The sequence below is a fragment of the Oncorhynchus masou genome, chromosome 23 (genome assembly GCF_036934945.1).
Source record: "Oncorhynchus masou masou isolate Uvic2021 chromosome 23, UVic_Omas_1.1, whole genome shotgun sequence".
NCBI lineage: Eukaryota > Metazoa > Chordata > Actinopteri > Salmoniformes > Salmonidae > Oncorhynchus > Oncorhynchus masou.
The window spans coordinates 40,604,956-40,629,216 of record NC_088234.1 but is presented as its reverse complement, the minus strand read 5'-3'; the positions used below and the strand labels follow the sequence as shown (position 1 = coordinate 40,629,216).

General features: G+C 39.4%; 1 protein-coding gene across 3 annotated transcripts; it reads left to right on the top strand.

The window, feature by feature from the left end:
* The first annotated feature begins 262 nt into the window (after positions 1–262).
* tial1 (TIA1 cytotoxic granule-associated RNA binding protein-like 1) lies at positions 263–24,049 on the top strand. Of its 3 annotated transcripts, none has more exons than XM_064932098.1 (13): positions 263–449; positions 1,981–2,077; positions 6,601–6,699; positions 6,852–6,906; positions 6,999–7,086; positions 10,022–10,097; positions 10,427–10,535; positions 11,814–11,909; positions 12,053–12,137; positions 15,099–15,222; positions 15,345–15,502; positions 22,595–22,633; positions 22,732–24,049. In XM_064932098.1, exons 1-13 carry the CDS (start codon positions 421–423, stop codon positions 22,844–22,846), a joined length of 1,170 nt encoding a protein of 389 aa, XP_064788170.1. In that variant the 5' UTR covers positions 263–420; the 3' UTR covers positions 22,847–24,049. The 3 variants fall into 3 exon arrangements, with proteins under 3 accessions (XP_064788170.1, XP_064788167.1, XP_064788168.1); XM_064932095.1 differs by having other exon boundaries at positions 264–449; positions 6,550–6,699; XM_064932096.1 differs by lacking the exon at positions 263–449 and adding an exon at positions 1,457–1,675 and having other exon boundaries at positions 6,550–6,699.
* Positions 24,050–24,261: the final 212 nt, after the last annotated feature.

The following is a 24,261-nucleotide window of genomic DNA, read 5'->3' as shown; positions in this document are numbered from 1 at the left end:
TTACATGCCTACCAGGGCGCTTTAGACAGATTAATCGAATCCCCTCAATGTTTATACAGTATCGCTTTAATTGACATTTTCAAAATAAAAGCCCCCAATTAGGTTTATGACGTTTGACAGATGTTGGCACAACAGGGATTCCACCTTCATCTCGGCTAGCGTATTTTACCGAGATGTTATAGTATAAGACTAGCCTACTCGAGATATCTGATTGATTTTATTTTAGTGCTGACTCAAGTCCCCCTGTAGACTGCATGCGCATGGGCATGAGTCGGCTTCCTGACTCTCCGGTTAGCGCCATTTTCTTCCTCTTAGTTAGCTAGCTTAGCTACCGCATAAATACATTGATTAGGCCATCTTCTTGTTTATTTCAGCATACTCCGTTAGTTTGTCGGCATTAAAACCAATCGATTTTTGAACATGGAAGACGAAAGCCACCCCAAAACGCTGTAAGTTGTCAACACAACAGCCACGACTTTGCCTCCTCGCTTGCTTGGCAATGTTAGCTAACTAACTGTTAACTAGCTAGATAACTATCGACCTCAACAGCTTCCTCATTTTAACCTCTCACTAGGCGAATCAGCATACCTTTTTTCTCCCCAGTGAAACAACGGTTACAAGACTATCCAGTAGGCTGATCAAAATATTCGTGAACTTATGCAATATTACATTGCATTGCACATCAGCTCGCTAGCTAAGTTACCCAGCTACATAGATGACTAACGTTAGCTATCTAAATGTTATTGAAATGTCCCCATCATGGCTGGGATAATGTTCTAGTAGTTAGTTAGCTGACGGCTAACTAAGTAATGTCTTTCTTTAGCCGACTCAACTCCACGATTTACGAGTTGCGTTTAATGGACTAGCCTTTCTCTTGTCTGCATACTGAAGTGATGAGGAAAATGTGTTATTTGAAACGAAGCTTAGCTTCTTAGTAATCAAGACAAGTTGATATTTATAGCTAACTATCTACTTTGGTTTGTCAACAAATAATAGCTTCATAATAATTAGGCTATAATGAATTGCAAGAAGAATGCCTTGGTCCTCGTCTTTTGTTGACTAATTAGACCTAATCCTTAAACCAAATAACACGTTCAATCTAACAACATTTTGTCCGACCTAGAGGCTATACACAGACCTTTTGTCTAGTGCCAAAAGGGGTCCCATAGACTCCAAGCCAAAAGATGTTCCCTAAATGGACAGAATATTTTTTTTTCCAGAAATGTCTTCATTGGACAGATAGGGGCACACCTTCCCACAGTCATGAGCAAAATCATATTTGTGTGCTTAAAACTAAATGTTTGTGTAGTTAAATTTTGATATTCAATAAATAACATTAAAGCCAATATTTGATGCAACTTAACTTATCCTATCCTCGCCTATCCTTAACCAACCTCCTAAGCAGTTGCTTGAAGTACTTAAGTGAAAATACATTAAAGTACTAAATAAGTTGTTTTTTTTAGGGGTATCTGTACTTTACTATTTATATTTTTGACTACTTTTACTTCAAGAAAATTATTTTTTACTCCATACACTTTCTAGACACACAAAAGTACTCATTACATTAGTAATGCTGAGCAGTACAGGAAAATGGTTCAATTCACACTAATCAAGCAACATCCCTGGTCATCCCTTCTGCCTCTGATCTGATGGACTCACAAAACACAAATGCTTGGTTTGTAAATTATGTTGGCGTGTGCCCCTGGCTATCTGTAAATTAAAAAGATTTGCTTAATTTGAGGAATTTTCTATTTTTTACTTTTGATACTTGTGTATATTTTGCAATTACATTTACTTTTTATACTTAAGAATATTTCAAACCAAATACTTTGAATTTCATTGAAGTAATATTTTACTGGGTGACTTTTTTACTTGAGTCATTTTATATTAAGGTATCATTACTTTTACTCAAGTATGACAATTGGGTACTTTTCCCACCAGAGCTCCTGAGATCACTAATTTGCCCAATCTTTTCCCTAGGTATGTTGGTAACCTGTCCAGAGATGTAACAGAAATTTTGATTCTTCAGCTGTTCACCCAAATTGGACCTTGCAAAAGTTGTAAAATGATCACTGAGGTAAGATGTGTTCTGCTCTATTAGCTATGATGACTTATGGAGACATTTGTGTTGCCGAGTTTCATTATCATGGATTATGCACTAGGTTAAGGAATTCAAGTCAGTAGGCAGGGTACTACTGTTTAACCTTTTTGACTGTAACAGTGGTCATTGGCACATACCAGGTTTTCACATAATTCCATCAATTTTGAATCAATATTGCCATTTGGTCTTTATTTTCGCACATAAAACTGAAAAGATTTGCATCATGTTGATAAACACACCATTACATTTACATAATTGCCTTGACATATCAAGAACAGGAAATGTCATTTGTAATTCGCCTTACCCTTTTATAAAGCATTTTGCCTATATCCTTGCATAACCTGGCATTTATTTTTTATGCAGTTCTTTTTTTCAAAATTTCATTGTCACCCAAAATGGGTCAATTTCAGCACCTCCCCTAAAACTGTCTAATATCCTACTTCTTGTAGTTACTGTAGTTACAGGGGGAGAAGGGTAAACATGATCTACCATGGGCTGCTGATATAATGGTTTCTAGTGGACCTGACCAGTAGTTTGTCGACGTCTCCAGCGTAGCTGGGTGAGACTGTATAGGCTACCCTCATATGACCAACAGTGCATTCGGAAAGTATTCAGACACTGACTTTTTCCACATTTTGTTACGTTACAGCCTTATTCTAAAATTGACCAGGGACATTTTTAATTTAATCAATCTATACACAATACTGTATGTAGATAATGATGACGCAAAAACAGTTTTTAAATAAATTTTTGCTAATTTATATAAATAAATAAATATATAAATAAAAATACCTTTCCGTAAGTATTCAGATGCTTTGCTATGAGACTCAAAATTAAGCTCAGGTGCATCCTGTTTCCATCCTTGAGATATTTCTGCAACTTTATTGGAGTCCACCTGTGGTAAATTCAATTGATTGGACATGATTTGGAAAGGCACACCTGTCTATATAAAGTCCCACAGTTGACAGTGCATGTCAGAGGAAACCAAGCCACGAGCTCGAAGGAATGGTCCGTAGCGCTCCGAGACAGGATCGTGTCGAGACACAGATCTGGGGAAGGGTACCAAAAATGTCTGCAGCATTGAAGGTCCCCAAGAACACAGTGGCTGCTATCATTCTTAGATGGAAGAAGTTTGGAAACACCAAGACTCTTCCAAGAGCTGACCGCCTGGCCGAACTGAGTAATCCGGGGAGAAGGGCCTTGGTCAGGGAGGTGACCAAGAACCCGATGGTCACTCTGAAAGAGTTCCTCTGTGGAGATGGAAGAACCTTCCAGAAGGTCAACCATCTCTGCAGCATTCCACCAATCAGGCCTTTATGGTAGTGGCCAGACTGGAAGCCACAACTCCGTAATAGGCACATGACAGCCCACTTGGAATTTGCCAAAAGGCACCTAAAGGACTGACCAGAGGAAACCAGATTCTCTGGTCTGATTCTCTTTTTATTTTTTGTATTAAAAAACAAAATTAACCTTTTTTTAATTTAACGAGGCAAGTCAGTTAAGAACAAATTCTAATTTATAATGACAGCCTACCAAACCCAGATGACGCTGGGCCAATTGTGCGCTGCCATATGGGGCTCTCCATCACGTCCAGATGTGATAGAGCCTGGAATCGAACCAGGGATTGTAGTGGTGTCTCTTGCACTGAGATGCAGTGCCTTAGACTGCTGCCCAACTCGAGAGCCCAAGATTGAACTATTTGGCCTGAATGCCAAGTGTCACGTCTGGAGGAAACGTGGCACCATCCCTACGGTGAAGCGTGGTAGTAGCATCATGCTGTGGAGATTTTCAGCAGCAGGGACTGGGAGACTAGTCAGGATTGAGGCAAAGATGAACAGAGCAAAGTAAAGAGATCATTGAAGAAACCCTGCTCTTGAGTGCTCAGGACCTCAGGCTGGGGCGAAGGTTCACCTTTCAACAGGACAACGACCCTAAGCACACAGCTAAGACAGTACAGGAGTGGCTTCGGGACAAGTCTCAATGTCCTAGAGTGGCTCAGCCTTAGCACGGACTTGAACCCGATCAAACATCTCTGGAGAGACCTGAAAATAGCTCCCCATCCAACCAAACAGAGCTTGAGAGGATCTGCAGAGAAGAATGGAAGAAACTCTCCAAATACAGGTGTGCCAAGCTTGTAGTGTCATATCCAAGAAGATCTGAGGCTGTACTCGCTGCCAAAGGTGCTTCAACAAAGTACTGAGTGAAGGGTCTGAATACTTAGTTAAAGTCGGAAGTTTACATACACTTAGGTTTCAGTCATTAAAACATTTATTTTCAACCACTCCACAAATGTATTGTTAACAAACTATAGTTTTGGCAAGTTGGTTAGGACATCTACTTTGTGCATGACACAAGTACTTTTTCCAACAATTGTTTACAGACAGATTATTTCACTTATAGTTCACTGTATCACAATTCCAAAGGGTCTAGAGTTAATATACACTAAGTTGACTGTGCCTTTAAACAGCTTGGAAATGTCCGACACTTCTTATAAGCCATTTGACATCATAGGAAAATCAAAAGAAATCAGCCAAGACCTCAGGAAAAAAAATTGCAGACCTTCCCAATCTGGTTCATCCTTGGGGGCAATTTCCAAACACCTGAAGGTACCACGTTCATCTGTACAAACAATAGTCCGCAAGTATAAACACCATGGGACCACGCAGCGTCATACAGCTCAAGAACGAGACTCGTTTTGTCTCCTAGAGATGAATGTACTTTGATGCAAAAAGTGCAAATCAATCCCAGAACAACCGCAAAGGACCTTGTGAAGATGCTGGAGGAAACCGGTACAAAAGTATCTATATCCACAGTAAAACGAGTCCTATATCGACATAACCTGAAAGGCCGCTCAGCAAGGAAGAAGCCATTGCTTCAAAACCGCAATTAAAAAGCCAGACTACGCTTTGCAACTGCACATGTTGACAAAGATTGTACTTTTTGGAGAAATGTCCTCTGGTCTGATGAAACAAAATTAGAACTGTTTGGCCATAATGACCATTGTAATGTTTGGAGGGAAATGGGGAGGCTTGCAAGTCAAAGGACAACATCCCAACCGTGGTGCACGGGAGTGGCTGCATCATGTTGTGGGGGTGCTTTGCTGAAGGAGGGACTGGTGCACTTCACAAAATAGATGGCATCATGAGGGAGGAAAATTGTGGATATATTGAAGCATCTCAAGACATCAGTCAGGAAGTTAATGCTTGTTTTCAAATGGGTCTTCCAAATGGACAATGACCCCAAGCATAATTCCAAAGATGTGGCAAAATGGCTGAAGGACAACAAAGTCAAGGTACTGGAGTGGCCATCACAAAGCCCTGACCTCAATCCCATGGAAAATATGTGGGCAGAACTGAAAAAGTGTGTGCGAGCAAGGAGGGCTACAAACCTGACTCAGTCGCACCAGCTCTGTCAGGAGGAATGGGTCAAAATTCACCCAACTTTATTGTGGAAGGCTACCTGAAACATTTGACCCAAGTTAAACAATTTAAAGGCAATGCTACCAAATACTAATTGAGTGTATGTAAACTTCTGACCCACTGGGATTGTGATGAAAGAAATTAAAGCTGAAATAAATAATTCTCTTCTATTTTATTCTGACATTTCACATTCTTAAAATAAAGTGGTGATCCTAACTGACCTATTTTTACTAGGATTAAATGTCAGGAAATGTGAAACTGAGTTTAAATGTATTTGGCTAAGGTGCATGTAAACCTCCGACTTCAACTGTATGTAAATGTGATATTTCAGTTTTTTTATTTGTAATAAATTTCCAAACATTCAAAAACGTTTGGGTTTATCATAATGGGCTTTTGTGTGTAGATTTCTTTTCTCAATTTCATAATTTTTGAATAAAGCTGTAAGAAATCAATATGTGGAAAAAGTCTAGGGTTCTGATTACTTTTCGGATGTACTGTAGTTGAGTTGAGACGTGTTAGGTTTGGTGTCTTTTTCTTCCCCTCCTGAGTGACGCGTTCAGTCAGATGTTTCAGGTTATGTTTACTAGTCGAAATGGGATGTATTCCATTTCAACAAGTTCTTTCTCCTTTAATAAATGTATGATTCAGCCTAGTTCAGATATAAATTGTGGTGGGTTCTATATACAGTGGGGCAAAAAAGTATTTTGTCAGCCATACTGTACATACTGTGCGATGAATGCAATCATATTAAATTGCTATTTTTTTAATGTATTTTTTAAATAAAACAGACTTTGGCTGGTTAACCTTTGGCACACTTGTCCAAAAGAAAGAGGTTAGGGTTATGGAATCCCAGCCTTTTAAATATGACTGACGTGATTTGAATTGGATAACATCTGTTGCATATAGCAGCACTATTCATGATACATGATAATCACCCAATATAGTAACATGGTCACTCAGTACTTGCAATTGTATTCCAAATATGTTTGGCAATAATATATTCTCCTAATTTATTTATTTTCTTCTCAGCAACCCGATAGCAGGAGGATGAACTCTTCTGTGGGATTTTCTGTTTTGCAGCAGTCAAGCAATGACCCGTATTGCTTTGTGGAGTTCTTTGAACATAGAGATGCTGCTGCTGCCTTAGCAGCCATGAATGGGAGGAAGATATTGGGAAAGGTAATTTTTCCATCTGCAATGAAATACTCTCTCTGTGGCTTTCTTCCTAAGAATTGCTGGTTCTTACCCTTTCACACTGGCTTTTAGGGACATGGAATGAATGCCTTTGCTCCACTTACATTTGATTGTTCTGTGACATGTTTTATCTTCAGGAGGTCAAAGTAAATTGGGCCACCACTCCAAGTAGCCAGAAGAAAGATACATCAAGTAAGTGTTTACATTTTTTACTTTTTCCTGTTTTGCTCCAAAGTCCGTCGCTACATCAGGGACTAATAGTCATTATTTCTTGGCCATTTCAGATCACTTCCATGTGTTTGTGGGAGACTTGAGCCCTGAGATCACCACTGAGGATATCAAAGCTGCATTTGCACCTTTTGGGAAAATATCGTAAGTTGCTTTGTGTTTTTTTTAAGAATTTGATTTAGTATGTTTCCTCTGACTTGACATCCTCTGGAGATTGTTTTACTCAGTTATCTTTTTTGATCATTTTAGTAACTTTAGAGTTCTTCTCATAACAATGTTTTTGTAAGGGCTCCATAAACAGAATAGATGTGTAACCATGTACTATGTAATATATTATACATTGTAGAATAATAGTGAAGACATCAAAACTATGAAATAACACATCGAATCAGGTAGTAACTGAAAGTGTTAAACAAATCAAAATATATTTGAGATGCTTCAAAGTAGCCACCCTTGGCTTGATGACAGCTTTGCACACTCTTGGCATTCTCTCAACCAGCTTCACCTGGAATGCTTTCCCAACAGTCTTGAAGGAGTTCTTTAGTAGGGGTTCCTTTGCAGCAATTTGACCATGAAGGCCTGATTACACACAGTCTCCTCTGAACAGTTGATGTTGCTGTGAAGCATTTATTTGGGCCTTAATCTGAGATGCAGTTAACAATAATGAACTTATACTCTGCAGCAGAGGTAACTCAGTCTTCCTTTCCTGTGGCGGTCCTCATGAGAGCCAGTTTCATCATAGCGCTTGATGGTTTTTGCGACTCCACTTGAAGGAACCTTCAAAGTTCTTTAAATGTTCCGGATGGACCTTCATGTCTTAAAGTAATGATGGACTTGGTCTTTTAACAAATAGCCCTATCTTCTGTATACAACCCCTACCTTGTCACATCACAACTGATTGGCTCAAATGCATTGAAGGAAAGACATTCCACAAATTAACTTTTAAAAAGGCACACCTGTTTATTGAAATGCATTCCAGGTGACTACCACATGAAGCTGGTTGAGAGAATGCCAAGAGTATGCAAAGCTGTCATCAAGGCTTGGGTGGCTACTTTGAAGAATCTCAAATATAAAAATATTTTGATTTTACACTTATGGTTACTACATGATTCCATATGTGTTATTTCATAGTTTTGATGTCTTCACTATTATTCTACAATGTATAAAATAGTAAAAATAGAGAAAAGCCTCGGTGTAGGTGTGTCAACTTTTGACTGGTGCTGTAGATATAATTACTTTGATTATTGGTTGAAATGTAATTTTAAAGCACATCACTCCATCTTGATACATAAATCACTATGCCTTTCATTAGCCATTCAACTGTTTTGATCATTGTGAGAAACAGGATGACAGAAGTGACAAGCTCTGCTCAATTGTCACATATAATATGCATTTTGACTTTCAGTCTGTATCACCCCCAACTTTTTTTTATTTGAGTCTGTCCACTTTCTATTCTCCCTCATTCTTTTTTGATAAATGTAGGAAATGGTAAGTAGTTTGTGATGACAAATAGGCTTATAGGATTGGACAGGAGCTTGAAGGCTAACCACAAGGAACTGTACACACGGGAAACTCTGATGTAGACTTTTTTAACATGACCTAGTTTAGAATAACAAACGCCAATATTCAATATACAGTGGGGTCTGATATTGACACCCTTGATAAAGATGAGCAAAAATGACTATAAAATAAATAATTCAAATATCACCACCATATTTTACCGTAGGTATGGGGTTTCTTTTCTGCTCATGCATACTCATTGTCGTGAAACCCAAGACTGGTGTGCGTGGCCAGAGCTCTATTTTCATGTCATCTGATCAAAGTACCGGTTCCAATCTGTGCCAATGCCATTTAGCAAACTCAAGGTGTTTACATTTCTTGGATGACATGAAAATGGAGCACCTTGGCCACACACACAACAGTGGTGGGCTTGGCATCGAAATGAGAATGCATGAGCAGAAAAGAACCCCGTACCTACTGTAAAATATGGTAGTGGATTTTTTCATATTCTGGGGGCTATTTTGTTTCCACTGGTCAAGGGGCCCTTTAGATCAACTGCATCATGAACTTTACCTATTACCAGGACATTTTAGCCAACAACCTGGTTGCCTCTGTCAGGAGGCTAAAACTTGGCTGTAAGTGGATCTTCCAGCAAGACAATAACTCCAAACACACATCAAAATGAATCCGTAAAGAAATGGTTATTTGGCCACAAAATCAACATTTTGCAATCGCAATCTCAGTCTCCGGACTTGAAACCGATTTTGAAAACCTGTGGTTTGAATTGACGGGGGCAGTCTATAGTGCAGATAAAGGATTCTGTTCGTAGGAATGGTCTAAGATCCCTCCCAATGTTCTCCAACTCATAAAATATTTGAGAAAAAAGCTCAGTGCCAAGGTGATGTATTGAAAACAGGGGTGTCTAACTTTCACCCATACCTATTTTTTTGGTTGAAAAAGTATAACTTGTTAAACAAATTGGAATATACAATATAGCTCAGTATTGTAATTATTTGATACATTATCAAGGGTGTCAATTTTGGACCTGACCGTATATACTTTAGAACATTCTGGATTGCTTAGTATTGTTGATAGTTTTATGCTCCGTTCCTAAAACTCTGAAAATGTAAATATTTTAACATTTGCAGCTCCCCAAACTCCATATTGGTGGTAAAGAATTGACCAGGAAAAATAAAGAAATCTGTTATCGGGCCATGTATGCTGTTTTAATTCCTTTTTTTGTCTTTGATATTTCTAATGGTAGAATGAGCACCATCAGCAAATCTTAGGAATGCATGGTAATCCATAAGAAGTGTTTCTTTTGAGTTTGAGGATTATAATTGGTGTAATATTTGACAGAGAACCCTAAACGGAAAATTTAATCTGAAGAAAGACGCAATTAAAATATCATGTCTTTGTACTCACATATTTTTCAAATACAATATTACCTGTAATCATTTGAGGATTTTAAAAAAAGAAGAAAAAAAAGTAAATAAGATATTTATGGGAGAATGTAGTCTATTTGCAGTTCAGTGTGTGTGGTTTTTGTTTTATGGATGCTATTGTCTTGTCCTTCCAGGGATGCTCGTGTTGTGAAGGACATGACGACAGGAAAATCTAAGGGGTATGGATTTGTGTCCTTCTATAACAAACTGGTAAGGCTCCAGTGCAGGAACACAAGATGAAGGTTATTTCTGTTTACTATTTTCTATTTTCAGTAGATTTGATCTTTAGATAATTTAAACCTTTAAAAATAAGTACAAAGTAAATGCACATCTCGTGTTCTATGTTGATCTAATTTTTTACTTAAATACAAGTTGTAGTTTGTTTGATAGTTCATTATTCCTGTTGAATATCTATTCTAATCCATCCATCTAGTATGTAAAACATGTTATTAATTACACAATAGCACTTAGTTTATAGAATATGTATAGAAGCATGTAGAATCTGGAGAAGGAACTTTGTCTTTTGTTTAAATCGACAGGATGCAGAGAATGCCATCGTGCACATGGGGGGACAGTGGTTAGGAGGACGGCAGATCAGGACCAACTGGGCAACTCGCAAGCCACCCGCCCCCAAAAATGTGCAAGACAGTAAGTATGAGTGAGCTATGACTAATGTGTTTATTGGAGTTGAAATGGGCGTTATGAGGCTGAATGCTCTATTGGCCCAGTTGGCATATAACTGAGGGGGACATATTCCAGAGAGCAATTTTGTCTCCCCCAACCATTTTCATTCCACGGACTGTGTCGCTTAGTTCATAGAACCACAGTTACGTGAGCAACCTCCAAAATATCCCCTAAATGCAATTGTCTCCAACAGAGCGGTTTTTGTTTTCTTCCTACAAATTTGGCTCCAACTTTTGAACAGTTGGGGCTATCAGCTATTATGACCCCGTCCCTGAAAGCCACGACTCTCAGGAACACGTACATTTACATTTCCCTCTACGACCTTCACAAGTTGCGCAGGACACGTTAGAAGCTGTGTTCTCTTGTTATATTAGTCACTGACACACTCACCCATGTCAGCATTTTTTTTTTAGCCTGATGACTCACACTAAATTCTTCCACTGCTCTGTCGTTTCGCTAGATACCCTAGTCTGAGATTGACATCATTAACTTGTTTGTCGTGACGAGGGGTGTTGTACAAAATAAAGTAATCAGCGATTGGATTGTCTCTTAACTGCCGCTTTACCCATGTGTGTTCTGGTTTTGGCCCAACCCATCTGTATCTGGACCAATCAGACAGCCCCCGAATGTGTTCGTATTCGGGGTCGGGAGGTCCTCATTGCAGTGAAGAAACGAATGTCTGAGTGTGGCGTAGCGTTTGGCTGGAGCAAGGAGTCTGGGTAGTCAGGCAAAATGAATTTACCAATCTAAAAATGTCTCACCGGCTATCAGAACTTGTAGTACTCATGGTCGAATTACCGACCGGGGGGCCCCCACTGATTTTTGTTAGTCACTCTCAATCGGATATCATATTAAAAACTGCAAACATTACTCTACATGCCATGGCAAAATGTGTAGGGTTGCAGGAAATTAAGCTTAAAACAAAAAATGTCTCTCCGTTGTCGAGGGGAGTCTGTTTCCAAAATGTTTCGCTTAGGGCCCCCAAAAAGGCTCTGACTGCATGTGTGAGTGTGGATTTGGGGGCAAGGACATGTGAGCCACTGGCAGAGAGATTTGGAACTCTTTGTTGCTGGTCTATTAACTAATTTACCGATTATGTCACCAGGCAGGCCAAAACAGTCAAATTTCTGGTGGTCTTTTCAAACAGCTCTTAGGGCATTACCCCCCCCCCCCCCCCAATGTTCAAATCACGACTACACCACTGGAATGCTCATATTCATATTTTTTGTATGTTTATACCAGATGGCTCGAAGCAGCTGAGGTTTGAAGATGTAGTGAACCAATCCAGTCCCCAGAACTGCACAGTGTATTGTGGAGGAATCCAGTCAGGACTGTCAGGCAAGTTCATTTAAACCTGAAAAGATACACACAGACGGTTTAGAATCATTAGATGTTGCTAACAAATACATTTTGGCAAACAAAGTTGAGACTGGGTTGGCTGACAAAGGATGAATGTTATATTGAAATCTTTTTCGTTGCAGAGCACCTCATGCGACAGACATTCTCACCCTTTGGACAAATAATGGAAATCCGAGTTTTCCCAGAGAAAGGTTACTCTTTCATCAGGTAATGTTTTGTTCTAAGTGAAGATTCCCTATTTTGTTAATTTACAATGTATTGCCTAATTTGTCCTGTAGATGGCAGTACTGGTACATGACTTAATGATACAGCTTCCAATACGACACCAAAAACCCCCACATTAATGTCTAGAATCAATCAGATTTAGCTGTGGAAGTAGTTAAATTATTTTATTACAACCCTTTTTGGTTATGCTTTATTGTAAATTTCATGAATAATCAATTTTATAAATACATATACAGCTTCAATACAGGACTAAGATTTAATCCTACTACACCAACTCTGACGCTTGTCGGATGTGGCAGGGCTTGCAAACTATTACGCACTACAAATGCCTTTTATTTTCGCTTCGAGGCAAGCAACACTGAAGCATGCATGGGAGCACCAGCTGTTCCGGACGACTGTGTGATCACGCTCTCCGTAGCCGATGTGAGTAAAACCTTTTTAAACTGGTCAACATTCACAAGGCGCAGGGCCAGACGGATTACCAGGACGTGTACTCGGAGCATGCGTGGACCAACTATCAAGTGTCATCACTGACATTTTCAACCTCTCCCTGACCGAGTCTAATACCTACATGTGCTTTGACAAGCTGGTCATGGCTCACATCAACACCATCATCCCGGAAACCCTAGATCCACTCCAATTCGCATACCGCCCCAACAGATCCACATATGACTCAATCTCAATCGCACTCCACACTGCCCTTTCCCACCTGGACAAAAGGAGCACCTATGTGAAAATGCTGTTCATTGACTACAGCTCGGTGTTCAACACCATAGTGCCCACAAAGCTCATCACTAAGCTAAGGACCCTGGGACTGAACACCTCGCTGCAACTGGATCCTGGACTTCCTGATGGGCTGTCCCCAGGTGGTAAGGGTAGGCAGCAACGCATCTGCCATGCTTATCCACAACATGGGGGGCCCCTCAGGGTTGTATGCTTAGTTCCCTCCTGTACTCCCTGTTCACCCACGACTGCATGGCAAAGCACGACTCCAACACCATTAAGGTTGCTGACGACACAACAGTGGTAGGCCTGATCACTGACAACGATGAGACAGCCTATGGGAGGAGTTCGGAGACCTGGCAGTGTGTTGTCAGGACAACAACCATTCCCTAAACATGAGCTAGATAAAGGAGCTGATCGTGGACTAGAAGAAAAGGCGGGCCGAACACGCCCCCATTCACATCGACAGGGCTGTAGTGTAGTTGGTCGAGAGTTTCAAGTTCCTTGGTGTCCACATCACCAACAATCTGTCATGGTCAAAACACACCAAGACAGTCGTGAAGCTGGCACGACAACACCTTTTCCCCCTCAGGAGACTGGAAAGGATATTTTTTTACGTTTATTTAACCAGGCAAGGCATGAGTCCCCTGATCCTCAAACAGTTCTACAGCTGTACCATTGAGAGCATCCCGACCGATTGCATTACCGCCTTGTATGGCAACTGCTCTGCATCCGACCGTAAGGTGCTACAGAGGGTAGTGCGTACGGCCCAGTACATCACTGGGGTCAAGCTTCCTGCTTTCCAGGACCTATATACTAGGCGATGCCAGAGGAAGGCCCAAAAAAATGGTCAAATACTCCTGTCACCCAAGTCCTAGACTATTCTTTCTGCTACTGCACGGCAAGCGGTACCGGAGCGTCAAGTCTTGGTCCAAAAGGCTCCTTAACAGCCACTACCCCCAAGCCATGGTGGCCATTAATCAAATGGCGAACCGGATTTACATTGACAGCCCCCCTTTTTGTTTTTACACTGCTGCTACTCACTGTTTATTATCTATGCATAGTCACTTTACCCCTACCTACATGTACAAATTACCCCAGCTAACCTGTACCCCCGCACATTGACTCTGTACCGGTCCCCCCTGTCTATAGCCTTGTTATTGTTACTTTTAATTATTTATTTATTTTTCAGTTTATTTAGTAAATATTTTCTTAACTCTATTTCTTGAACTGTATTGTTGGTTAAGGGCTTGTTTGTAAGTAAGCATTTCACGGTAAGGTGTTGTATTCGGCGCATGTGACATAAAATGTGATCTGATAATAAAGGAAAAATCCATTAAACTAGCTTTTAGGTGTTTTTTTTAATTAGTCCACCGTTGATACATTCCCAAAATGTTTGCATGCCAGCAGTCAAGTTTTCAATGTCTTGGCCTTTCAAGAAGCAAAGTGTCACTTGCCAAGTCCAATATTATTATTTTTAACTTGACTGCTGACATACAAAAACAATTGGACTGTATCAACAGTGGACTAATTTAAAAAATACCAAGAATTTTTGAGTGGGGTTATAAATGCTCTTGAATTAAATAGTAGTATTTACTCATTTATAAATAGTTTTTATTTTGTTCATGAATGTTATTGTAAAGTGTTTTTATTATGTGTTCTTGGAACTGTACTTATTACTTTCTTAGTGAACACTACAGGTAACTTCCCAAATTAAAAACATTGTCTTAATAGGCGCTGGGCAACCACAACCCGCCAGAACCGCTTTAATGCACCTTGGCATAGATTCTACAAGTGTCTGGAACTATATTGGAGAGATGAGAAACCATCATTCCATGAGGAAATTCCATCAAACCATTCAGTGCCCCACCTATGCCTTGTGGATGGGCGCATTGTCATCCTGGAAGAGATCACTCCCATCACAATAAAAACGCTTCCCCATAGGTTGAAGGTGATCACTCAGAATGGCTGTGTATTTATTGGTATTTACCTTTCCCTCCTAGGGGTTGAGTGACCATGCAAGATAAATGTACCTTAACACCATAACGTAGCCTGATTTACTCAAGGGTTTTCTTTATTTATTTTTTTACATTTACCTGTATATAAACCACACAACAACAAAAATCATCTTTCATGCTGCAAGTTTTTACTTTGCATTTTCATTAAACTGCTGAAATATATTTCTTGACCAGTGTCTTGATGTTTGTGTTCTTCTGACAGGTTTTCCTCCCATGAAAGTGCTGCCCATGCAATTGTCTCTGTAAATGGAACGTCCATTGAATGCCACATAGTGAAGTGCTACTGGGGCAAAGAATCCCCCGACATGGCCAAAAGCGTACCACAGGTATCTTGAATTGAGATATTACTCAAATAAAATCGCTACATTCCCCATTGCACATTTATTTGCTTTACTCATCCAGAAAAAAAATGTGTCCTTCTCTGTATTTTTTTCCTTTTATCTTTCAGGTGGAGTACGGTCAGGGTCAGTGGGGACAGTGGAACCAAATGTATGGGAGCCCCCAGGCCCAGCAGTATGGGCAACAGTACATGGCAAATGGTTGGCAAGTGCCTTCTTATGGAGTGTCTTATGGACAGTCATGGAATCAGCAAGGATTTGGTGTAGAGTAAGTATAAAACATTTTGGACGTTGTGTAATGCTCTTGAAAGGACTAGTCTTTCCAAAGTTTCTAAACCCATTCAGTTTGCAGCACCTCTTTTGTTATGGAATTCTGTTCTTGCCATCTCCGGTTATGGTAGACTGACTGTTCGCCATTGTTTTCGGACTATACTGTAGGCTTCCTGGTGCAAAATTACACCATAACACTGTGATTGTTCAAAATAGGCTCACATTGCTGGTGCTGGGTACATTCATAATATTTTTCCCACACTATTTGCTTAACCTATTGTTATTGTCTGAAATGTTTTTTTTCTTGGCATGGTCTACTTTTTTTCTAATTTGGCACACAGAAACTAGAGGCTATGAGTAACTTGGTAAAAAACAAAAGTTGCACCAATTGGCCCTTAGGTGGGGGCGCTGTTATAATTAGTCTCACTTAAACCCTGTCGCCCCATTGAGCTTTCAAAGAGCAAGACAGCGTCCAAGATGGCCAACCGTTGTTTTCAACGTAATCTACTCGCATACAGCGTTTTTGTGGTTGTTGCCATATTTCTAGATCGGGTTTTACTGAACTAGCACTCAGTGCACACTAGACGTGCTCCAGGAATTTTGCCAGAACGTGCCAAGCACGTGGGCAGCTGAACAAACCAACCGGCTCTTCCTTCTGGCCAACAGTCTCGTGACGTCAGAGCATGAAAATGAACAGACTGGATTGACATGCTTTTAGCCTTTGCTAGGACTTTCTTATTGACCATGGATTTTATAACATTGTGCTGTTTTTATTTCTATTAATATGATCTGTTGTTATTAATTTTGTTCCAGACTGTTTCCCATGTTATTTGGTTAGTTCTGTCTTAAACACCCTCATAAGGTATGCAATAGACCTATGGGACTTTGAATGTGTGAGCGATTGGGGGGGGTGTATATTAGGACAATTGGAGGTTTACACAGTTACAGTAACCTTAACAATGCAAATATTATGATACAGCTAGCTATATGGTACTTTTTGATGGTAAGTTTGCAAACATTTGGTTGTGTTATGTACAATTGAAACTTGTATCTCATTATGGTAAGTGGTGAAATAATTATAGCTAGTTCTAATTGTAATGGCTTAGCAGATATTAAGAAAAGACAATAAGTATTTACCTGGCTGAAAAAGGAATATCTACTGTTTACAGGAAACTCTGTCTACAAATATAGATGAGGTTGGGTGGGGAAAAATACCAAAAATATTTTTTGCTCTCATGGGCAAAGAAACTCAAAAGGGGTGATTTTTATATTAATTAGCAACAATTCTGATCAGATTGTGCAAACCGATCCTCAAGGAAGATGAATCCTTTGAAATATGCTATTGGACCAAAAACAGATCTCACTAACTAATGTATAAAGGCCAAATAATGATCCCTACTTTTTCAAAAATGTATACAGTGCATTTGGAAAGTTCAGGCCCTTGACTTTTCACACATTTTGTTATGTTATAGCGTTATTTTAAAGTTGATTTAAAATGTTTTTTTCCTCAAGCTACACTCACTACCCCAGAAATTTGAAATGTTTGTACATTTCTTAGAAATAAACGATGGAAATATTCGATTTTATATAAGTACTCAGTACTTTGTTGAAGCACCTTTGGCAGTTACCCAAAAAGATCAGGAGATTCTTCCATTCTTCTCTGCAGATCCTCTCAAGCTCTGTTAGGGTGGATGGGGAGTGTCGCTGCACAGGTATTTTCAGGTCTCTCCAGAGATGTTCAAGTCCGGGCTCTGGCTGGACCACTCAATGGCATTCAGAGACTTTTCCCAAAGCCACTCCTGCGTTGTCTTGGCTGTGTGCTTAAGGTCTTTGTCCTGTTGGAAGGTGAACCTTTGCACCAGTCTGAGGTATTGAGTGCTCTGGAGAAGGTTTTCATCAAGGATCTCTCTGTACTTTGCTCCGTTTATCTTTACCTCGTTCCTGACTGGTCTCCTAGTCCCTTCCGCTGAAAAACATCCCCGCAACATGATGCTGCCACCACCATGCTTCACCGTAGGGATGGTGCCAGGTTTTTTCTAGATGGGACACTGCATTCAGGCCAAAGAGTTCAATCTTGGTTTCAAGAGACCAGGGAATCTTGTTTGTCATGGTCAGAGTCCTTTAGGTGCCTTTTGGTAAACTCCAAGTGACCTGTCATGTGCTTTTTACTGAGGAGTGGCTTCTGTCTGGCTACTCTCCCATAAAGGACTGCTTGATGGAGTGCTGCAGAGATGGTTGTCCTTCTGGAAGGTTCTCCCATCTCCACAGAGGAGCTCCCAGTCACCATCAGGTTCTTGGTCACTTCCCTCCCGATTTGCTCTGTTTGGGAGGGCTGCCAGCTCCAGGAAGAGTCTTGGTGGTTCCAAACTTCTTCCATTTTAAGAATGATGGAGGCCACTGTGTTCATGGGACATTCAACGTTGCAGACATTTTGTGGTACCCTTCCCCAGATCTGTGCCTCGACACAGTCCTGTCTCGGAGCTCTACGGACAATTCCTTCAACCTCATTGCTTGTTTTTTGCTCTGACATGCACTGTCAACTGTGGGACCTTTATATAGACAGGTGTGTGCCTTTCCAAATCAAGTCCAATCAATTGAATTTACCACAGGTGGACACCAAGTTGTAGAAACATCTCAAGGATGATCAATGGAAACAGGATGCACCTGAGCTCAATTTCGAGTCTCATAGCAAAGGGTCTGTATACTTACGTAAAGGTATTTCTGTTTTCTATTTCAATACATTTGCAAAAATGTATAATAAACAGTTTCATTATGGGATATTGTGTGTAGATTGATACATTTTAGTCAGGCAGTAATGTAACAAAATGTGTAAAAAGGGCTAGGGTCTGAATAGCTTCCGAATGCACTGTATTGACCTATTGAGCTCACAAGTAATGAATTATATTAGGAGATTTATATGTACCTCAATGCATCGTAAAGGAAATCGCACTACAAAGTATCACCCTCGTGCGCTTCATGAGATTAAGGATACATTAGAACTAGTGGATATATGGAGGCTGGAAAACCCTGACATGGTGAGATATACAGTACCAGTCAAAAGTTTGGACATGTACCCTTTCAAGGGTTTTTCTTGATTTGTACTATTTTCTACATTGTAGAATGATAGCGAAGACGTCAAAACAAAATGACATAACACATATGGAATCATGTAGTAACCAAAAAAGGGTTAAACAAGTGAAAATGTTTTATATTTGAGATTCTTCAAAGTCGCCACCCTTTGACAGCTTTGCATACTCTTGGCATTATCTCAACCAGCCTCATGAGGTAGTCACCTGGAATGCATTTCGATTAACAGGTGTGCCTTGTTAATTTGTAATTTCTTTCCTTAATGCATTTGAGCCAATCAGTTTTGTGACATGGTATACAGATGTCCCTATTTGGTAAAAGACCATGTCCATATTATGGCAAAAACAGCTCAAATAAGCAGAAGCGTTTGATTGCAGCCCAAATAAATGCTTCACAGTGTTCAAGTAATAGACACATCTCAACATCAACTGTTCAGAGGAGACTGCATGAATCAGGCCTTCATAGTCGAATTGTTTCAAAGAAACCACTACTAAAGAACACCAATAAGAAGAGACTTGCTTGTCCCAAGTAACACGAGCAATGGACTTTAGACTGGTGGAAATCTGTCCTTTGGTCTGGAGTCCAAATTTGAGATTTTTGATTCCACCCACTGTCTTTTAAACCAAGGAGAGTGATGGTGCTGCATCAGATGAGCTGGCCTCCACAATCACCCAACCTCAACCCAATTGAAATGGTTTGAGAGAATTCCAAGAGTGTGCAAAGCTGTCATCAAGGCAAAGGGTGGCTGTTTTGAAGAATCTCAAATATAAAAACATATTTTGATTTGTTTAACACATTTTTTTTGGTTACTACATGATTCCATATGTGGTGTTTCATAGTTTTGATGTCTTCACTATTACTCTACAATTGATTAAATAGTAAAAATAAAGAAACTTGAATGTGAAGGTGTCCGAACTTCTGACTGGTACTGTACATGGAGACCGACTGCAATCGGACCACCATATAATTGCTATCCATAGATCTCTTATACAATTTCCATGTGGATTGGGGTATTGACAATGGAATCACAGAGAAAATAATTCATAATTAAATATTTTTTTGCACAACATAGGTACAGCACATGCCCTTATTGTATGGGACACTTTTTTAAATGGACTTTTAGAGGCCGTTCAATGTAATACTCGTCATTACAACAAAAGCAGTTCAGGTCAAAAGAGATTATACTAGACTAATAAAGAAAATAGAGGAAATTATGGTGCATGTAGATGGTAATGGAAACTACTAGAGGCACAAAATGGGTTGGAGGAAAAACTAAATGAATTGGAGGTACTTATTCAAGAAAGTGTCATTTATTAAATATAACTGGAATTGGGTGGAAAATTGTGAAAATGCACTACATTTTTCTTGAATCTTCCACATAGAAATGCTACCAAAAATAAATAATTTACAGAAACTCGTTACAAATTAACCGGACCCAGGTGCTAAGTATAAAGATCCAGTCCATTTTTAAAAAATAAATAAATAACTGGAGCCCTTTTACACTTCAATGTAGTGATGTGAAAGTCCTGGTGAAATGCATAGCACACGAGGGGTTTTACCAGATATTGTTCATCCTGATCAGACCAGATTTTTATTTTTTTTAAATGACAATTTCTTAACAATTGAACATTAATTAAAAATCAAAGATACCAGGCCTGGTCTTCATAGCTTATTTTGAAAAGTTGTTTAATACAGTATGACTAGGATTTATTCATTCATATACATATACAGTGGGGCGAAAGTATTTAGTCAGCCACCAATTGTGCACGTTCTCCCACTTAAAAAGATGAGAGGCCTGTAATTTTCATCTTAGGTACACTTCAACTATGACAGACAAAATGAGGGGGGGGAACCCAGAAAATCGCGTTGTAGGATTTTTAATGAATTTATTTGCAAATTATGGTGGAAAATAAGTATTTGGTCACCTAGAAACAAGCAAGATTTCTGGCTCTCACAGACCTGTAACTTCTTTAAGAGGCTCCTCTATCCTCCACTCGTTACCTGTATTAATGGCACCTGTTTTAACTTGTTATCAGTATAAAAGACCTGTCCACAACCTCAAACAGTCACACTCCAAACTCTACTATGGCCAAGACCAAAGTGCTGTCAAAGGACACCAGAAACAAAATTGTAGACCTGCACCAGGCTGGGAAGACTGAATCTCCAATAGGTAAGCAGCTTGGTTTGAAGAAATCAACTGTGGGAGCAATTATTTTGGAAATGGAAGACATACAAGACCACTGATAATCTCCCTCGATCTGGGGCTCCACGCACGGTCTCATCCCGTGGGGTCAAAATGATCACAAGAACAGTGAGCAAAAATCCCAGAACCACACAGGGGGACCTAGTGAATGACCAGCAGAGAGCTGGGACCAAAGTAACAAAGCCTACCATCAGTAACACACTACGCCACCAGGGACTCAAATCCTGCAGTGCCAGACGTGTCTCCCTGCTTAAGCCAGTACATGTCCAGGCCCGTCTGAAGTTTGCTAGAGAGCATTTGGATGATTGGTAAAAACTCAACTTGTGTTTGGAGGACAAAGAATGCTGAGTTGCATCCAAAGAACACCATACCTACTGTGAAGCATGGTGGTGGCCTAGCCAGTCTCCAGATCTCAACCCCATAGAAAATCTTTGGAGGGAGTTGAAAGTCCGTGTTGCCCAGCAACAGCCCCAAAACATCACTAAAGAAAATCACTAAAAATTACATTTCATTCATTCAGATCTAGGATGTGTTATTTTAGTGTTCCCTTTATTTTTTTGAGCAGTGCACTTTTTTGCCATATATATATATATATTTTGCCATATATATATATATATATATATGGCAAAAAAGTACACTGCTCAAAAAATAAAAAAAATACATATATGTATGTATGTGTGTGTGTGTGTGTGTGTGTGTGTATATATATGTATATATATATATATATGAATGAATGTGTGTTTTATATATAGATATATATAGATATATAGATATATAGATATATAGATATATAGATATAGATAGAATGCCTGGATTGCTTTAATTTAGTTGTATCACTTATACAATGGGTTAAAGTTATGTACAGCAACCCCAGGTGTAAAATAGTCAATGGTTACTTCTCAAAGTATTGGGCTTTTAAGAGGAGTAAAAGAATGCTGTCGTGGAGCGGTGCTCTATTGTCCCTCTGAACTCAGACTTGTCTGTGCTCTTGGTTAAAACAGGCGATGAAATGATTCAATGTATCAACATTTTTGCGCACTGCACCAATGTAATAAATGTACAAATCTAAAAACGCGGTCTGCATCCCTGCTTGCAATTACGGCTGAATTATATTTATAAAAACTGACAGAGGAATGAGAGAGAATGGAGAGAATCAGGTGTGAGACTAGTGGCTGTTGCTTAAATTCAACTGGATGTATAAACATTTTATAACTGGGACCGGCAGGTTCTTTGGGTCAGTAGGGCTGGAAATAGTTAGTAGTATCATATGAAACGGTACTACGGTATTCTAAAACGTTGGTATCATGATGTTTTGATACTGTGATATTACCTTGGTGCTGGTAAACCTTGCAACACTACACTGCACGTCTTAACTTATTTTGAGAAATGCTAAGGGAATTGGTCAAAAGATTGTTGATTTTTCATTAACTCAGCCATCTGATTTTACGTGTCCATTTTTAAACCACTGTAAATCAACTCCGCAGTGGCCTTGCGTTATTCTCGGACTGCTCTTGTCTTTTGTGTCATCCTCTGATCCCCGTTCATTTCTGCTCGCAGCTATATTTTCAGTATGCAGTTTAAATTTTAACAGCGTGGGAGTTATAAAGTTAATGTGACTTTTACTCCTACTTTTCTGTCAACAATTCTCTCCTGAAAAACAGCAGTTTGGAGGCATTTTAAGGATAGTTCTGATTTGGTTTCTTGTTGACATTTTCTAGCATAGGTCTTCCAGTGTCATAGCAAGCCTGGGGAAATGGTGTAACTCCGGAGCCACACTAAACTCTGACATCTTGTTCACAGGGATTCCATTCTTGCCGCAGCAGCACAGAACATTTCAAGGTGACTAACGCACTCGGTGCTTCACAGCCTAAAGCTTTCACTTACCAGCCTTTTGCATCGTGCTGTGACCCTTGTTGTGTGTACCTTCTCTCTTGCAGACAGTCCCAGTCCCCAGCCTGGGTGGGAGGGTTTGGATCCCCGGCGCCGTCCCAGCCCGGTCCTGTGATGCCCAACCAGGGAAACTTCAACATGGCTGGCTACCAGACACAGTGATCAGGCTCTCACTCTCATCAGTGGGAATCAGTGGACTTTCAGTTAGGAGAACATAAAGTAATTAACATTGTAATCATCTGGAGAGATTGTGTTTTTAAAGCAGAGAAGATCAGGAACAACAATAGTTTACCTCTTTTGAGGAAGCAAATGTTATTTATAAAGACAGGTAGGGAGTTGTTTTTATTGGCTGAAGTTGTGTTGTGTACAAATTAAATGTCAAGAAGTATGGGAGAGAGAAAAAACTCGGACTGAATTTTCACGCTTTTATATAGGGGATATCTTGGTAAAGATTTTTTTGATGAGTTTTAGTTGACCACTTAATGTAGTTAAATACAGACTTAATTTCATTTATATACCCTAGTTTGTCATAGGACATTGCACAGGTACATATAGAAAGAAGCTGTACATTTTCAGAACATAATGCTCTTTAAATTGTTAAGAGTTTCTGATTTTTAAATCACTTTCTGAACATTTGATAGATATTTGTGAACACATTTTCTGTCTCCTGCTTTAAGACATTTAGCATTTTGGCCCAACAAAGCACGTTAAAAGCACTTTTAGGGTCAAATTTGCTTTAAATCTTCAAAGGCATATGGATTTGTGTGCCATTATGTATATTTACATTTATTTACTTCACATTCTTCATCTCCCGACATTGTACTAGCTGAGTTTCTTGATAATGCGTGTAAATCTCTATGCTATTTTCTTTTTTTGCTTATATCTGTAAATGTCACGTATAATGGAGAAGGGTCATGGAAGGCCAAACGTGTATATAACCCTCGAACACCTGATTTGAATTGAGGGTTTCCAAGCATGTACTCTTTAGTATCACAGGAGCTCCACAAACCTAATGTTGTATATACTGTAGATGAGTGTGCAATGCAGGGCTGACATATTGAATCTATTCAATATAATTTACAAAGAAGCCTTAATTTAAATGTCAGTTACTGCACCAGTTTATTTTATTCAAGGAAGCTTCTTAGAAGGTTGAATTCTAGATTTTAGTGATGACTGATGATTTTATCATTTTCAAGTTGTGCCATTTTCAGCTAATAGCAGGAGACGAGAAATGAGCATTTCCTGGAGACATTTTGAGGGTGAATTGCACGTTTTTGAAAATGTATTATCTTGGTTGCTCAAAGTATTGAATGTAAAATGGCAATTGTTTTAATGACGAATAAAGTTCAGCAATTGACAATTCAATTTTCAATGTAAAAGGGTCTCAATAAAAATAATTATTGGAAGAAAATAAGCTGTGTTCAGTGCGTTTACTGTAGTCTACAAGTCTCGAGCTATGTTTGCCTCAATCAGGAGTAAATATTCTAAAGCTAATGTGTTAACTTTCAAGATTAAGCACAAGTAACTTCTTGAAATACTACACTGCTCAAAAAAATTAAGGGAACACTAAAATAACA

Excerpts from the sequence above, each read along its gene's own strand:
- tial1 (XM_064932095.1), top strand. The coding sequence starts at position 421 with ATGGAAGACGAAAGCCACCCCAAAACGCT. Across the intron at positions 10,098-10,426 it reads TGTCCTTCTATAACAAACTG|GATGCAGAGAATGCCATCGT; the intron begins GTAAGGCTCCAG and ends TTAAATCGACAG. Across the intron at positions 15,503-22,594 it reads CAGCAAGGATTTGGTGTAGA|GGATTCCATTCTTGCCGCAG; the intron begins GTAAGTATAAAA and ends TCTTGTTCACAG.